This window comes from Protopterus annectens, chromosome 2.part1, assembly GCF_019279795.1.
Source record: "Protopterus annectens isolate FY-2018-M chromosome 2.part1, PAN1.0, whole genome shotgun sequence".
Classification (NCBI taxonomy): domain Eukaryota; kingdom Metazoa; phylum Chordata; order Ceratodontiformes; family Protopteridae; genus Protopterus; species Protopterus annectens.
In genome coordinates, this window is record NC_056729.1 from 773,480,616 (window position 1) to 773,499,302 (window position 18,687).

An 18,687-nucleotide genomic window follows, 5' to 3' on the forward strand; every position below is an offset into this window, starting at 1 on the left:
CTCCAATGACTAGATGTTGGATTGTGTGGTGACCTGCCTTATGGACTTAGATGATATGTAGCTCTATGTGTTGATGTGGGTGTTGTTTTGAAAGAGTGCATTTGAGCCTGCTGGGCGTGTTTGCTATGTGTACTCTGTCTAGGAGGTCTTTGTGGTTTAGGAAGGTTACATGTAAGTGCCTCAGCAAATGTGGGTCTATATATCTGCTTTGAATTGTGTGTGATGAGTGCAGCGTGTGTGGTACTGACAACATTATTGACATTAGGCATTAGGAGTATTTTTATGTGAGAGCTTTACCTCCAATGACATTGTGTAAATACATCTTTCACATGCCATATCAGTTTGTTTGAGAATTAACTGGTTGTCAGTAAACATGTGGTAATTTCTACATTGCCTCAGGATGCCCATATCCACCAAGCCAGTAACGGAGGCAGTAAGAAAGTTCATATTCATGGCAACAGACCCTTTTTTTATGATTAGACAGCTAGAGTGAGGATATCAATCACTGTCAGGAGTATCTGGTTTGCAGCTATGTAGACAGTGCTTGTCACTGCATACTAGTTGTCCTGTATGCGACTATGTATTGGAGAAATTTAAATCGTGCTTTTACAGGAAAAATGCCACTCAAGGTGTCTGAGTCTGTACAGAGCACTGCCAATCACTTGAGGGTAAACTAATACATAGACCCTGAAAATGTAAGGATGAAGTATTTAGGCAGATATTCTGAAGTTAGAAACAAATCAAGCAGTACTTACTGAAAAATAAAGAATTAGCTTGCCAAGAATGATGAAAAGAGGGGAGTCACACGAATGGCTACTGCCTGGCTACTACAAATGCTGGTCTGACCACAGCTTCACTCTGTTGGGATACAATGTTCCTTTGCTTCTTATCTCACCAGAAGCAAAATGTTAGCACCAATCCCAAGAAGAGAAGCAGGCCACAGCCTGTTTGGTGACCCACAGTCTTGTCCCAGATGATGCAAGGTTCTGTAGGCTTGTAGCCTTTTTCTGGTAGATGCCTCAAGTAGCAACTAGACCGATCAGGTGTGGTAAGCACAGACACTCACTCTCCAACCAGAAACAGTCAGGAATCAATGCACTCTGCTCTTTCTCTTACCAGGATCAGAATACAAGCACAGATTCCAAACTGTCACCTATACAGCAGTTATTAGGCTTTCTTGTGATTCTTTCAGCATGACAACTCTGATTTCCACTCTATATATAATGTACGTACATAATGTGTTTTTTCATTCACTGTATATAATGTCATTTATCTATTGCCATTATTCCTTGAAGCCAACTATGATAATCACTTTGTATATATATTGCATATATAAGGTCATCTAGCTTTTGTGTTTTCCCTGGGCTAAGACTATAATGGGTCCAACGGGATCAGTGATTTATCCTAGTTAACAAATTCAGAGTAAATCAAAATTAAATTTTAGCCTCCCACAGTATATAGTGTTAATAAAGAATGTAGTATTACCCAGGCAACTATAACTTTGAATAGTTAAAACTGTCCCTTTATGTACCCTTTCTCTACCACTTTTGTTTTAACTGTAAACCAATTGTTATACAGACCATCAGGTTTGTCTGAAGATATTATGACATGGAGGCAAAAATTCTTTCTTTTGTTATACAAAAATTATATGTTCCTGTTAACTAACATATAGCAAGCATCTTTAAAAGGGTTACAAAGTTTGTGGACAGTGGCCACTTCATGCACACTGCTTATCTTGACCTGGCAAATGCTTTTGATATTATTCCCCATACTGGAATCATTGAAAATTAGTCACACCTTTGTAACCTCCTACATTTTACAAAGTGGATGCACAACAGATCCCAAGTTGTGAAAGTTACTGGTGCACTCTCTGAATGTAAAAATGTAATAATTGAGGGTGCAATATGGATCCATTTTAAGCCTCCTCTTGTTTTGCATTTATTTTGTAAACATCTAAGTCAATAACCCAGAAGTTTGGTTGATCACATTTACTGACAACTGCAAGCTGAATTCTTGTAACCACTCATCTACTGATACTTAACTGTTCCAGCAAGGGCTGAAATATGCACATACTTGGTGGACTAAAAATTGTCTAAAGTTAAATGCAGAAAAGTGCAGCATAGTACCATTTGGAAAAAAGCGGCTCTCAGCTCATATGTTATAAATGGTACTCCTTTTCAGTTAGAGATGGTCGTAAGAGACTTCGGTACTTATATCGACAACTCTCTTTCTGTCATCATGTTTCCACCATAGTCAGGAAATCCTTCTTTCTAGCCCAGCTAATTATCAAGGGAATAGCTTCAACAGCCAAATAAATTGTTATACCTTTGTATTCTTCCCTTAGACCCATCATCAAATACAGTGCACCTTTCGGTATGTATAAATCCAAGCATATTGCTCAACTGGAACGACTACAAAGATTTTTGACCAAGAAAATTGTCTTGAATCCTTCAACTATCCTAAAAGACTAGCACAACTTGTTATATAATCAGTAGCACATTAGCTGTTCTGAAGTGATCTATTGTTAACTGTTTTGAGCCATGAAAGATCTACTCTGATTTGACCTCTTATTTCTTTGCAAAACCAGTGCCTCTACAAATGTCAGAACAGGAGACTTAAATATACAGCAAAAACATGAATAAGACTTGCTGGAGGGATAGGTCCCTATCACAGTGTATTTCCAACCTATGGAATAACAAACCACTACAGGTCAAACAAAGTACTAGTTTGGTTACCTTTTAGGCTAGTCTTGATGACTGGATAGGCAGACATTACTTTATATAAAGCTTATCATGTAGGCTCTTGCTTGGTTTGGGAGATAAGCAGTATTAAGTGCTTGGCAAGGATGGCAAGAACTTTTATGTGTGTCTGCTTAAAGCTGTATATGGTTAGGCATCTTATATTCACAGCTGTTACTTGCCTTGTATTATTCCTGTGTTCCTATGCTTCTGTGTTCCTATGCTATATTCATCATATTCTTCTCCAGCTGATATTTTTATGCAGTTTGAATATATTAGAGACCTGAGTATCAATTATGAAAAAAATCTTATATGTTGATACCATCTGGAAGAGATAGAAACTTACAGACAAAGTTATTGTGGTCCAAGAATTATTTTTTATGGATTTACGTTAAAGCTTCTCATGACAAGGCCTTTGCAAGTCAACTGTCAAATGACACACAAAGATGTAAAGGATTGACTGTCATTTATTGGGGTATATAAATGTTATTAAAACCTATACTTTGTAATAATTGCATCTCCCATGTAATATATGGGATTATTATTTTCAGCCAACTGGGTTTGAATGATAACATGAATATTTCTTTAACTTTTGTGGAGATGAGGATTTCCAAGAATTGTTTCCTAGAAATCACTATTAGCACACCTAGAATATTAAGGCATGACTTTTCCAGATTTTGATCTAAGCCATTTATCCATCAGTCCATCAATCCATCCAGCCATTTATCCATCCACAAAGCCTTTTTACATTTTTGGTAATGGGGACAGGGTGAGACATCAACAGTGAGAATCATCTAGAACAAGTGTTCACACCACAGGGTACCTGTTAAAGTGATAATCTTTAAGCATTTATTAAAGTTCCAACATCATGTCTCTCAGGTTCCAACCTATTCTTTAGATAGTAAATGTAAGACTAAGCCTTTTTATTCAGATGGGCAAAGAGTTGTCAGTCATAAGAGGCTAAGTAGATATAATAGGAACAGACTTACATTAACTTTTACGAGTGATATAGGTAATATCTGTAATATTATTCAGAAGAATTGGCCTATTTTGATGGCCGATGATGTTAAGAGATTGGTTGGATCCACCCCTGCTTTTATGCTTACGAATAGTTATACATTGAAAAGTCAATTATACTATGGTAAACGTCAACAAAGGAATGCTAGGGTGTCGGATAGGCAGGTACATACTCATGTAGGAGTTGCAGAGCATGTAGCTGTATCTTAGGAGAGAAAGGTTTTCTGCACCCCATTAATGGCTTTGAGTTTGTTCCATACTTCTATTCTGATTGTATTACATTATGCTTAGTTTATTTGGCCCAGTGGTGGGATTGTGCCTGTTTTTATGTAAGGAAAAGAACACGTCCCTTTAAGGAAAAGATCCTTCAGCATCAAGGGTACATATGTAATAAGGATGTAACATGTGCCCTGTATAGGCATATGCAGGGTAATGATGGACATAGTTTTGTCTTTTTAGCCATACAGCTGATTTACTTGGATTTAAGAGGGGGTGATCTAAGGAATAGGTTGGAAGTGGCAGAGAGTAAATTAATTATTAGGTTGCTTGCACATAGATTACCAGGCTTGAATATCTGTGTGCCTTTAAAGCCTGCATTGAAGGCTTGTAAATTAAACCATTTAAATTAATTATTTTTTATTGCTTGTAATTGTTTTATTAGTTGTGTTATTTAAATGGGCTGGTTCTATTGATTTTATATCGCCTGAAGAAGTGCAGAGTGTCTGTACTACAGCGCTTACCACTGTTTGTTAAATTAATGCCTTTTAGATGTGTTTGGCTGCCTTATTTATCCTTTGTTATTATTTTGTTAAATAAGTTATGTAGCATCTGAACACTTGCTACAATGACTGCAGGCAAATTCTTAAGGAACTTAATTAATTCAAACACAGCTTTTTTGCTAGTACAAACTATTGCTGGAAATGCCCTATATTTTATGTCAGTCTGCTTTGCTATTGCTAGTAAAAGTTCAAGATCTCAGCATCATCAAAATTAATCCCACATTAATATGGCAGTACAAATGTGCAAAAAACAAAAACAACTAAAAAGTACAGTATTGTGTTAAACCTGTATGATCTGTGTAGGGAGTTAAGGAGAAGCAATTCCAACTTTTCTGATGTCCATAATGAAAAAATTGGGAGTTTCCTATTAAGAAAAAAAATACAAAATACTAAGATATAAATACAAGAAAATGTGAACATGATACTTAAAATCTGCCACTATTATTTATGCAACATATGACAGATACAAAATGGGAACTTAACCCAGCAGTTAGAAAATCCATATTAGGAGTAAGCATGATAACTGGAGTATACATACTAGGAATAGATGAGATATTAGTAACACTCAGGATATTTGAAATATACAATTCCATAAAGTCTGCGTTGTACTCAGAGGAGGATATTACTAATCCCTTTGTACTGGTTAACTATTATCCATTTCAAAAACAGGTATCTACAGCAGAACAGAGGGTAAGTATTAAAATCTGCTATCAATAAGAAACCCTACCAAAAACTGCTTACAGAATTCTGAAATGTCAGACGTTGCCATCAGTTTCTTTTGCTTTGGAAGTAATATACTAACTTCATCATCATACTTGTGGAGTTGGTACTTTACAATTACTGCTGCATACACAAGCATATATGCACACACACATATATATATATATATATATATATATATATATATATATATATATATATATATATATACAATTGCGTTAACTTTGATAATAGAGCATGTAAAAAACATTAGTAAACTACTCATTATAGACAATGTTGTGTTACAATCTACAGTCCTAAAAGACCTCAACAACAAACACTATGTGCATGCTGCCAGGAATGGGATTATTTTTTTTCTTTCTTCTTTTTAAACACCTTTATTGAATTATCATTTGTGACACAGGCAAATTTACATTTATACAAAAGTAATCAAACTGCATTAACAAATTAACATTAACAAACATTATACTTCACATATATTGCTATATAGTATATAACCTAGGCAACATTACATAAATTATTCAATTTCTGCCCCCTTTTTTTTAAACAAGGAACATCTTTAGTAAACCATCACTTACTACACAAGCAATCATACATTTATATAAATGAAAACAAATTACACTGACACAATTCTATTTGCAAGCATTTTACATCACAAACCATACTGACACACTCCCAGTTGTAAACATTATACTTCACTTATAATCTACCCAGTAATTTTCAGTCAATACATAGCTCATTTAAATCCTGCCTTCTTTTAAACCTCATTTCTCCCCTGTATGTATTGTTCCCACAATTCCCATTTTTCCTATGCAGTTTGCCTCTACCCTTTTCTAAATATTCCAGTTCCATTTGTTTTATCTCTATTACTATATTCACTACTAATGGGATTAGTTTTTAGAGTTTCCAACTTAACACTCACCATACCTTGTACTGTAGCCATCATAGTATATTTAATTATTTATGGAATAGACTGACGATAATAAACATTAGTCATTAGACATAGCCTTAGAGTCTATCAGAGAACTGTGCTTCATGGGGATGTGGTAGATATAAGAAAACTAAAATATACCATTCATTTTCTTTTGCTGCTTTTGTAGGAACTTTAATGCTGCTATTACATTATCAGTGGTTCAGCAGGTCACATACTCACTTCAGTTACTGGGAAGATCAGAAAACTGTGGATCCTAAACCTACTCCATATTCTTAGATTCAAATTCCACTCTTGTCACTGTAGCACAGCATATGGGGTGGCTGCACTCCTGAGGTGGCTTCCTTCCAGTAAGACATTTATATACAGTTCCATTTGCCTAAGATGGTGGTAGGTCAAAAAAATGACAAATTTCAGGGAACTTATCAAAAAAGAGTAGGGCAAGTTATATACGAAAATTTTTACAGCCATTTCAATCACAAGATATCTATACAAATGTACAAAACTGTTACAGCCATTTGGTGTTTTCATACCACACACTGTATGTCTTTCTGGGCTTGAACACTTATTTTCTGATCTAATTTCTCAAACACTCATCCATTCCATTAATCAAAGGCAACAAGTCATTGCATGCATGCTATATAATAAGAGATGATAATGACATTTTCATAATTAATTTTAACACGGGCCAGCCTTTATTACACACTCTGCATGCATTTTCATATTTTATTGATTTTTATCCAGACTAAATGACAACTCTCACCTAATATGTCCCACAAACAATTTACAAGCATTCATTTGTTGTCATCTCACAAAAAGAGGTTATCTGGTTCAGTTCTTGGCTGGGTTGCCTTCTGTGCGGAGTCTTCATGCCCTCCCTGAGTTTGCATGGGTTTCCTCTGGGTGCTCCAGTTTCCTCTCACATTCCAAAGACATACAGTAGGTGTATTGGACACAATAAACTGGCCATAGGTGCGGATGTGTGGTATGGAAGAACTACTGTGGCAGGGCTAGCCACCCAGTGGTGTAAACCTTGACTCTAGATGATTAAGTGACACCCTCACGCCGTGTGTAAAAATAGGAAAAAGGGGTTGGGGATGGATGGCGTCAAATAGTAAAAGATATATAACTAAACCACTCTGCAACAACCCTCATTTAATGGCATTATTTCTTCTTCCACTCTTATCTGTTTCATTTTCTTTCTTTCTCATCCAGATTCTACCAGTAGTTTTCTTTCACTTACCAATGTGTCCCAAACCAACAAGTAAAAATCACTGCAAATGTTCTTTTAAAATCAATGCCATGAGATTCTTGGTTTGATTATGTAAATACTTACTCTGTCTTGTCCTTATTTATCTAAATTTCTCCTCTAGTATAAAATAGCCACACTATCAAAAAAGGACCTATTTTGTTAAATCAAATGAAAATAGATTGAATGACATACTGTGAAAAAAGCATGGAATCAAAAGGAGTTTTGCTAATTCAGTGAAACACTGAAATTAAATAAAAAATACCAAAAACGTCATGTAAGTTCATGTAAGGGGGTTGTAAAGCCCTGCACCTCCCCATGCCCCCTACACCCTTCATTATTTAAATGTACCAACTCCAAGATCACACAACAATTTCCCTTTCCCTGCTGAATGCTAATTTCAAGCATTCTACCAAATGTGAATCATTAAAAGCTGTTCAACAAAATGGCATTTAAAAAAAATGAAAATATATAAATCTAGACACGTTTACACTGTCTCTACTCACAGTTCATAATGTCAAAGACACAAAGCTAAAGACCATATAGTCAATTTCTAATTTAGTCTAAGACCTGATCTCTGAATATTGAAATCACAGTTCCTGCCTTTATGATAATGTCTGTTGTAACTTCAAGATCAATGTACCATGAAGTACAAGGAGAAGTCAGAGATACCATAATGTTGAACATATCTCAATCCATGCCATCAATTAGTCATTGTCACCTTCCTGTGTTATGGTTATTAGACATTGTGATCTCCAGATTGTGTGTTTAGACATGACTGTGACCCAGGAGATTTGAGTTCAGTTAGTGACTTTGGCACCTGCAATATCTGGTGTTGGGGTGGGGAAGAGTGACATGCCTTAGCCAGCTTACCTCTCCTCAGGGGAAGGGCGTAGGAGCTAATGCCCAGGGCACACATTCCCATGGTTGAATCCCAGATGGCAGTCTGAGACAACATAGGAGCACTGGATTCAAGGGTGCAGGGCTGTCTTAAGGGAGTCACTGAAGTGAGTCACATGCCCTTGCTGATGCCCATTATATGGCCAGCCCTGGGAGTATTACTGGGCATGTACTGTGTGGTTAGGCTCATATAAGGAAAAAACCCTGATGGCTTTCTAACTGATGGCCCCACAAAGTTGGCTCTTAATCTGGTGAGAGGAGTGAATGGGAGTGTTGGCCAACGTGGGTGCTGGTGATCATAAGGCAGAAAGGGAGAAACATAAAAAAAAAATCGTACAGCTACCTGTGCAGGCATACCTGCATACTTTTTATCTTATCTGCCATTAACCTTTCGAGCACTAGATTTCCTACTACTTCTAATAAATCAGTAACAAATTTCCTGCCTTTGTTAATAAATTTACTTTTAGTATTCATTATTTTAACGTTACAATACTGCATTTATTAATACCCTTCAAAAAGAAAGGCTACATACCTTCTGCTGTACTACAATTACTTTGTGCTTTGATATTATCATGTATCTTAGCATTATACAGCTTAATCTTTATTTTGTACCACTCTTTTCATATTTTCTTTTATCTTTCCTCTTCACATTTTTTCATTTCCATTGAATGTAACTTCCTTCTACTTCACACATACCACATGTTCTTCCCAACACTTCCATTCGCCTGTTGAATCTCTGTCAGTTCTCTTGCAGGAAATACATTCTACCTTATTTTTATCCTAAAATGCAGACCTTTCCTTCTAATCTAATAAGAACTTAACAGCTGTAACCATAAGCATGGCAAGCACTGGCTGCCTAATAGTGTTCTTTCAAAATCTTTTATTCAGTACCATGTCATCTGTTACTGCCCTGCATGAACATAGCACATAGAGGGTGCATGGGGGATGCAGTACCCCCACCTACAAAAAAATGTTTTTAGTGTTTTTTTTTTTTTAATTTAGGATTTGACTGAATTCTTTTTTGTCTGATGCTTTTTTATGTACTTATTCCAATCTATTTTCATTTGATTAATAAAATACACCCTTTTTTGATAGTATGTCTGTTTTATACTAGAAAAGAAATTTGGATAAACAAAGACAAGCAGAAAGAGTATTTATGCAAGGAAAGTAAGACTGCAGGATCCATGCCACTGAATTCTCTGTTTATTCAATGTAAGCCCTCAGGAAATAGTCTGAATACATCAGTAGATGAAGAAATGTCTAAAATGACAAAATTTACTGTGATAATCATTAATGACCATATGTATTAATTGAGTTGATGCTGGACTTTCTGTAGATCTGGCATCTCACTGTTGCTTACTCAGCTTAATATTGTCCTCAGAATGGCACTGCAGTGCACTAAGCTGCTGAAATGAGAACAATGTCAGTGGGATGCATTTTTGGAAGTTTTGACATGCTGATGCTTTGGGGCTGGTGTAGATAGTAATCAGTGTCTAAGTAGGGCAATTACGTTGAGCCCTTTCCTGTGTACCTGCGAGCTGGGAGTGGGGGAACATATAGAGAACTTCAGAACACTATATACTCTAAGACTTTTCTGATCTGTCACTGTTGCTATTATTGCCCTGTTTGGAATGAATGAAGTTTGTTGCTTTTAGTTTAAGAGTAGTGGAAATACCATTCCAAAGAATGAATTAATTTAAGAGTAGTGGGGATGTGACAATATGCGGTATTGCCAGCTATGCCAGGAGAAGTAGGGCAGTGGATGTGTAACATATGCCAGCATAGCTAGCTGGAGTTTTGTAAAGAATTATATTTCATTTGTATATCAAACTGATTTGCACAGATGTTTATGTTGAAAATGTATTTGTAAAGCAGCTTGTGTTAAAAAAATGTACCAACAGTGGGTCCTGCTGTACAGAAAAAAGAAAGACACAGGTATGCCAGACTGTATTATGCATGTTGAAATTAATATTGTAAGAGAGGATAATGGAAGAGAAGAGGTTATGCTCAATCCCAGCTAACTTTTAGAAAATATCCTGAAATTAAATTACCTGGTTTAGGCCATAAAGATTGTATCTTACAGTTCTGATTGCAGCCAGAGAAGAAAATGTCTGTGAAAACAAGGACTATTATTGTCTTTAGCAGTGAACTATTTCCTACCCTGGAAGGTTGAAATGGTTTTATGGCTTTAAGATGCTATAACACATCCTATCAAAGCTCTGTCTAGCACATATGTGTGACATTCTGGTTTAATTTTTAGGAGAGGGAGTAGTATGGGAACCAGAAGTCAGATGACCAGGTGTATGTGATGCCATTTGATGATCCAGGATTGAAATGATGTTTTAATACTAGATGAGACAGAAGTCTCAGGGTAGTCTGTTTTTGGAACCTGATATAGAAGGATTTCTCACCCACTTCATCTTGCTTTGTTTTAGTTAAGTAACCAGGGAATAATAATTATTTAGATCAGTCAGGAAAATATAGTGAGATTAGTTAACTACTGTTTTTCTGTATCTGTGTAAGTCTGTTCATCTGTGTTAATTTTAGTGTTCCCTGTGATTGAAACACTGGTGTTTATTGTAAACAGATATCTAGTATTTTTATGTTCTTTTATTTTTTTATTATTAAATATATTTAAAATTCTCATTGTGGTTGGTTCTTTAGAAAATATTTTAACCTTTGAGTGTACTCACATTTATTTGCTGACACTGTGGGCACTCCTGAGAGCCTTGCCACATTGTTCAAACACTACCATTTGCATTAATATTAATTTCACTCAGTATAATTGGGTAACCTTGTAACAGCCTTAGAACAGCTGGCTTTGGAGTGTCTAGTGGCATTAACTACCCTATAGTCTAGGCAGAGTGAGTAAATCTGTGTCAGCCTTTCCCAGATGTGTGTGTGTGTGTATGTGTGTGTGTGTGTGTGTGTGTGTGTGTGTGTGTGTGTGTGTGTGTGTGTGTGTGTGTGTGTGTGTGCAAATTGAATCTCAAAGAGTGTGTGTGTCAGCTGCTTGTAGCAGGGATACAGAGCATTGGTTTCACAGAGAGGGTGGTGAAAGACTTGGCTTGGACACTTGGCTGAGTACTCAACTCTACATGTGTGTGAATGGGGAGTCTTAGGCCTGGAGAGAGACAGAGAGAGAAAAACACAGACCCTGGACTGAGTGTGTTCCCTGTGTGCTCTTAAGTGAAATTGTCCTTGATGCAGAGAGTTGCATCTGGAAATACTGTAAATATTTACCATTGTTCCAAGTGAATATCCCTCACTGGTGCCAGTGGTGAGGATTCATGCTCCTTGATTATTGGCCCAGTGGGGGGGGGGGTGTCACAGAGAACACCATTTCCAAATAGTGAATTAGTTTAATAGTAGTGGGGATACCATTCCAAAGAGTGAATTAGTTTAAGAGTAGTAGGGACACTATTTCAAAGAGTGAATTGGTTTAAGAGTAGTGGGAACACCATTCCAAAGAATGAAGTAGCAGAGATAATTGACAAATGTGAAGCCTGATCTTGTTCCTATACAGGAGCATAATGTTAAATTTATAGAGACAAGAAGCATATAGGGTATAGATGTATCATGTCTTGCACTCCTGCTGAAATCACTCAACAAAGGGTGAGTGTCTCAGTGAGTAGGGGGTCCAGCTGGAAGAATGAGGCAGTCATGTCACCAGAGAGGGAAGATTCATCTCTGTCAGAGTGGAAATGACATTCTTTTCTTATATGCTATTAACAAATTCTTGCCAAATATAGGTGATGTGAGTACCTTGACTTGAAGTGTTGCATCAGTTCTTGTACTAGTCCCCCTCTTGGTGCTCAGTGCATAAGGGATAATAATTATTCTAATGAAGCAGATGGCAAGGGATATAAACCATACAAAAAGATGTGAGCTAAGTTAAGATATGGCATGGGGATATTAATGTAGTGGATATCTGAAAGGAAAAGCGACCGTGAGTAAAAACAACAACAACAACAACAACAAAAAAAAAACAGATTCTTTGTGGGAATGGAGGAATCAGTGTTTAAATCAAGATGGAGAGCAAAAGGTGCCACTAATCTGAAGTACCTGTGGATGGAGAGTTCTAAGGTAGAATAGTCTTCCATTGTTACAGTGTGAGTGGGATGGTGCTCTTGATACTGAGGACAGTTTATGCCATTTACAGCAATGATATGCAGTGGATAATTTGGAGAAGATTTTGAGAGGAAGTGTGATTTACACAGGTATCTAAAATCAGGTTATGGGAAGGGTCTTTGTCCTTAAACCTGTTGAAAAAGTCTACATAGTACTTAATGGACATAGATGGATAGTTACAATTTATAGAAACTGGCTTATGCTCCTTTAGGCTAGCTAGAATGATAAATTGTGGAAAGCAAAAAATGGAAGTACTCTCCTCTCAAAATGTGCCTCTGCTGATGGGATGTTAGGTGTGCAGGGTATATAACAAGCTATAATAGTGGATGAATGGCACTATACCCAGCTGAAGTTAGTATCTTACAGGGTGCCTTGTGCAGCAGTGGCCACTCCAGCTCCTGATGTGGGTGTTGTGCTTTTCTTTCTGTGATTCGTTAGATGGACCATTTGGTTGGGTCGAGTGTGCGGTCAACTACAGCTGTGGTGTTCGTGGTGTTCATGGTATCAGTGGTGTACATAATTTCCTTGTTGCTTTGCTTTTTGGAATCACTGAAATTGGTGGATTGTTCATGAAGCTTGGGCCTACAGTGTCAAGTTGAGTGAGGTGCAAAATGTTGAAGGTGGAGGTCAGATTCTTGGTTGCCAGGTTCGGTTAAAAAGAATCAGAGTTGGATTTGTTGGGTTGGAGGAAGCTTGATTTAATTTGGAAGCTGCCAAGGATGTCAAAGATGGAGGTGATGGCAGTGTCAGTGTGGATGGAGAGGACTGAGGGTGGCTCATTGGACTGGCTGTGGCTGTTTGGACCTACAGGTAGCAGCAGTTATGTCCTATGCAGGTGGTAGAAGTTCATGTTTTGCCTGCCGGCTTTTGTTTTGGGAATTGGACTTTGTCTGTGGTGTCAGAGGACCAAACTGGTGACTTAGGTTGTTATGATGTTGGATGATGTAAATGAAATGGATTGCTGTAGTCCATGGGATTGTGCACTGTTGATGGTTGCTTATGTACCTTATGTTTGACTCGGTCACTGTTGTGACTGCTGTTGCATTTGTACATGTTTTTTTGTTTCTGTGCTGCTGTTTCTTTTACAGCAATGACATGAGCTTGGAGAAACACATTTTCATTCAGATGAGCACTCGTGTATGTCTGAATGACAATAAATGTACTTTTGACTTTGACTTTGACTAAGGGGATGGTACTGCCATAAAATGATCTGCTTGGTCTTTGCCAGCTGGAAACATCTTAAGGCTAAACTGCTTTGGACCAAACTTTTTCTATGTTTGGGGTATGCTGAGGGAAGACAATGTGTGTGTATAATTAGCAATTCAAGGAAAGGACTATGAAAAGAAAATTGGTGTGACATTCACAGCTCCTCACCTAGACGTTTTTACTTCTTTTGAGATAAATGATCTGAGGTGTGGAGGGGGGGGTATGTAGGATGACTTCTTTTAAGCCTATGCAACAGTACATTTTGTGCTAATGTAAATGTATATGCAGTTTTCCTTATGATGATTGTTGTTTTTATAGAAGTGTTAACAGATAATAATTAAGATTTTATAAAAAGGTAGGAATAAAGTTAAGAAAGGGAAACATTATGGAGAAAATAAGTAAAACTATGGGAGAGAGCTAAATATAAAATACAGCATGTTACAGGGGAACAATACAGATTTGGGTAATTGTTAAAAACAAATCCCATCATACCAGCCAGGAGATTTCTGGGAACTAAAACTAATTATACGTGCAATTTGTATATTATTTTTTTTTTTATTAGTATCCCGGGGTTCCATACTGCAGCAAAGAGTTACAATGGATGCAGGTATTCTATACTTCTGCTAAAACATTGCAGGATAAAGATTGAGTACCATCCGCATATGCAAGTAAGCCTACATGTTATAAATTGAATATTAGTTTGCAATAGAATTACTACAGTAATACCACAGTAAGGAGAATAAACCATTAATGACCACATACAAATTGGGAGGTGGAAGTCAAGAGAAGAGCAGTGACGGATATAGTTAAGTGCTCAAGTAGTAACAAGGTTGACACTGCGGAGCCCATTTCAATACTTCTGGAGAAGTGCTGTGAAGTAAATTGTACCCCTTGTTATTGCCTGATATTCTGATAGAGTATGGGATAGCTGCTAAAATGAAACTGCATATCATACTCAAACCCAGGCTTTGGTTTTAATGGTTTAACATCTTCAGTTTTTCCTTGCAGATCCATTCTGAATATTTTAGTCTTATCTATCTCTGTTTATATGTCTGTCAGCAATGTCGTAGAGGGTTTCCCATTGTTACCCACACATTATCACTCCCCTGTCTGTCTGAATTCTCAGCACATCTTCCAGTGCATCTCACTCACTTCTGACCTGTATTCATATAGACTCCATTTTCTTTCTGTTTGAATCAATTATGTTTATTTTTAAATTCCAGGTTATTTCTAAAGAACACTGGTCAAAACTTCAATTGCAACATTTATTTCCCATTTGAAGTAAATACTCACAACCCACTTTGTCTTGTTTGTAGGGTACATTCTGAAGAAGTACCTTCTTGTTTATTCGTAATTAATTTGTTTTGTCTTTTTGCTTGCATTCGGAGAAATTCTTATTTTATTCATAAGTTTGCTTCTTAATGAGACCAGTTGGCATAATGGTTAAGATCATTGCCTCTCATACACAAGGTACAAGGCTTGATCCTGACCACCAGCCAATACCTGTTTGGAGTTTGCATGTTCTCGCTGTGTCTCTGTGGGGTTCCTTGCACCTCCAAAAAACATGCTGAGTGTTTTTCTCTCAGACTTAGTCAAGAATAGAGCTGTAGGCAGTAGCACAGACTCTACCTGTCCCCCTATGGGGGAAGAGTTGTATAGACCAATCACTTTGGGCATATACTGTGATGCACAGTATCCTCAAGATAGGAGAACACAGATCACAGGCTGCATGCCACAACAGGGCTAGTTACTCGATGGTGTAAAATATGGCTCTAGGTGATTTGTTTGTGTTGATTAATATTGCAAATGGCATGGGCTGGTGATAAGGACTTGATCTACTCTATGCCAGGGGCCCATGCTAATGGTGGGAGGGGAGTATGGACCAGTGTGTGCCTGGCATAAAGCTACTGGCCAGCAAGTGTCCAGTTGCCCAGCCTGGATACCTGGTATAGCTCTGCTGAGTGAAAATTGAATAAAAGCAATCAACTTGCCAAACATGAACTAAAAATTGTGTTTCACTGACAGGGCGGAGATGGAAGTGGATGGCATGATTTGAAGGAGAAGGCTGAATATCTTATGTATGAAAAGCCATTGGGGATCTAGAGTCTACCATTCAGGAGGAGGAAAGGCTAGAAATGGTGATGCTTGGGGGAGAGGCTTCAGAAGGCAGTGAGGATGTCATAAGAATCAGTGATAAACTCATGGCAACCAGATTTAGTAGTATTAATAATCTCAGCCTATACCCCACAGCAGGTTGTGATAGTGAGATAAAAAGAGCATTTGGAGAGCAGTTGCAAGACCTATTAGATAAAGCAGGACAACAGGAACTGATGATGATAATTGGTGACCTGAATGCACATATTGGGACAAACAGAACAGGAAATTAAGACTGCCTGGGTCCCCATGGATGAGGCAACAGGACTAAAGAAGGAGAGGCAATTCTAGACTTCTGTCTGGAAAATGGCTTGATAATGGCCAACAGATGCCTCATCAAGAGAGACAGTCACAAGATCACATGCAAGAGTGACCAACATGTAATTCAGGTATACTTCCTCCTAGTAAGGAAAGGGCACTGGGTAGAATCAGTGAATACAAAGTCATCCCCAGTGAAACAGTGAAACATTCAACCCACAGTATAAATCTCTGGCTGCCACAATCAGCTGCAAGCAGTGGTTAGAAAATGCTCTAAGGGCAATAGAGATCTAGAAGTTAACTGGAGAGAAAACACAGCAGTCCAAGGATTTCTCAGGGCTCTAGCACCTGAAGAGGAAATAGGTGGAGTTGAAGAAGAATGGCAGCTCCTCAAAACAGTATGTATAAGGGCTACAGAACATATATGGGGCAGAGCCAGGTACGGAAATAAGGTATATAAGGAAAGCTGGAATGCAAAAGTCCAGGAAGTCATCACGAAAGAAAAAGCATAAGGAAAAATGGGAAATAGAAAAGATGCACCAGGCTAGCAAGGACTACCAGTTGCCTAACACACAGGCTAAGAAAAGAGTTGTAATAGCAAAGAACAAGGTATCAGAGGCACTCTACCAACTTTTGGAAAGTGACTCAGTAGGTGGCACAAAAAAACTCTATCAAGTTGCAAGGCAAAGGCAAAAAGATAAAGAAGATACTCAAGTATCCTTCATAAGGGATACCAGCAACAACCTGCTCACCAATCCACAGGACATCAATGGTAGATGCAATGAGTATTTCCAACAACTTCTGAATGAATAAAACCACACAGAGAATGTACTGCCCCAGACACAGCCTACAATGAAAGAAGAGGAGGAGCCCACCACAGAAGAAATAAGAACAGCACTGAAGAAAATGAAGGCAGAGAAAGCAGCAGGCTTAGATGAGGTCGCAAAATGTTGAGGGAGATAGGGGAGAAATGGCTCCTAAGGGTACCTAGAGTAGAATGGAGAATGGAAAAAGTGTATACCAGGTAACTAGAAAATAAGCATACTAGTGCCAGTCTCCAAGGACAAAGAGGACATAGACAACTATGGGCAGTATAGAAATATTAAACTCATATTACACTGCATGAAAGTTCTGGAGAGGATGATTGACAAATAAATATGCAGAGTACTAGAAAGTAAGATGGAAGATCTTCATTCGGACCCAGATCAGCATGCAACAAACTGACCCAATGTTCAAAGAGAGAGACAGACAGTCAGACAGACAGTTGAGAAGAAGCTAGAGATTAGGAAAGACTCCAACTGGGCATTCCTAGACTTGGAGAAAACATATCACAAGGTTCCAAGAAAGCTGATTTGGACAGTCCTACGGTGGTCCAAATTCTCAGAAACATTGGTAGAAATAGTGCAGGCTATATACAAGGAACTAATGACTCAATTATGGACAGAGTTTTGTCTCACAGAGGGGTTCCCAGTGGGAATAGAGGTGCATCAGAGTTTATCTCTGAGCCCACTGCTCTTCACACTGGCGATGGACTACATTAGCAAACAGGGTGGAGGGGACAGATCAACAAAGTTGCTGTTTGCAGATGATGTGGCATTACAGGCAGACTTTGAGCAAGAACTTCAGCAAAGGATATGGGAATGAAATGCAAAACTGAGGGCACATGGGATGAAACCTAGTACAGATAAGACGCTGTTATGGCACCAAATGGGGAAATCCGAAGAAGCTGAGAAATGATATAGAAAGGAAGATAATAGAACAGGTAACAGCTTCAAGTATCTGGGAGGAGCGGTTGAGGAGAAGAGAAGTCTGAATGGGGAGGTTAAGGCAAGAATCAGAGAGGATGCAACCAATAGACACGGGGTGTCAGGGGTAGTATGTGACAGAAGAATACCAAAGAAACCAAAAAGTAAGGTGAACAAAACAATGGTACGGCCAGTAGTAATGTGTGGTTCAGAAACCTGGGCAATAAAGGCAGACTAGTTGAGGAAGCTACAGGTGATGAAGATGAAGTGCTTGAGATTGGTGATAGGATGCACACTGTGGGGCAGATGAAGAAATGAGGACATCAGAGAAGAAGATAAAGTAGCTCCAATTGCAGAAAAGGTCAAAGAGAACAGACTGTGATGGGTCAGGCACATGTGCAGAAAAGCAGAAAATCTGGTGAAGAAGATTTGAGTCAGAAAGGAGGAAAGCAAGAGATAATGAGGGTGTCCAGCAAAATGGTGGATGGATTGTGTGACAGAAGACTATGACAGACATAAGTGTTGAAGAAGGTAGGAGAGTGGCATGAATAGATAGAGAGAGATGGCGACAGCTGAAACAATACCCCGCTCATGTACAGAAGTGGAAAAAGGGGGTTGATGATGATGACAGTTGCTCCTCTGACTACCAAATTTATTACTTATAGTGTTCTGAAACAGATTATGCAACACCCACACTACAGGGTAGAAAATTGCTCCATGAAACTGCCTGGAAATTTGTAGTCCAAGAAGGCTCTTGTTTGGCATGTTATAAAGACTACAAAATTATACTGGATTCCTATCCACTGAACCTTCAGCAATTAGCCTGGTTTAGCAATGTAAAATGAATACAGCATAATTA

General features: G+C 38.1%; 1 protein-coding gene across 1 annotated transcript in view; it reads right to left on the reverse strand.

Annotated features, from left to right (window-relative positions):
* The window catches only part of LOC122794239 (cyclic nucleotide-binding domain-containing protein 2-like), a 746,060-nt gene that overhangs the window by 584,723 nt on the left and 142,650 nt on the right, over window positions 1–18,687 (reverse strand). Inside the window, exon 3 of the mRNA XM_044062478.1 lies at window positions 4,821–4,898. Coding sequence (XP_043918413.1) covers window positions 4,821–4,898 — 78 coding nt within the window. The remainder of the gene's footprint in view (window positions 1–4,820; window positions 4,899–18,687) is intronic.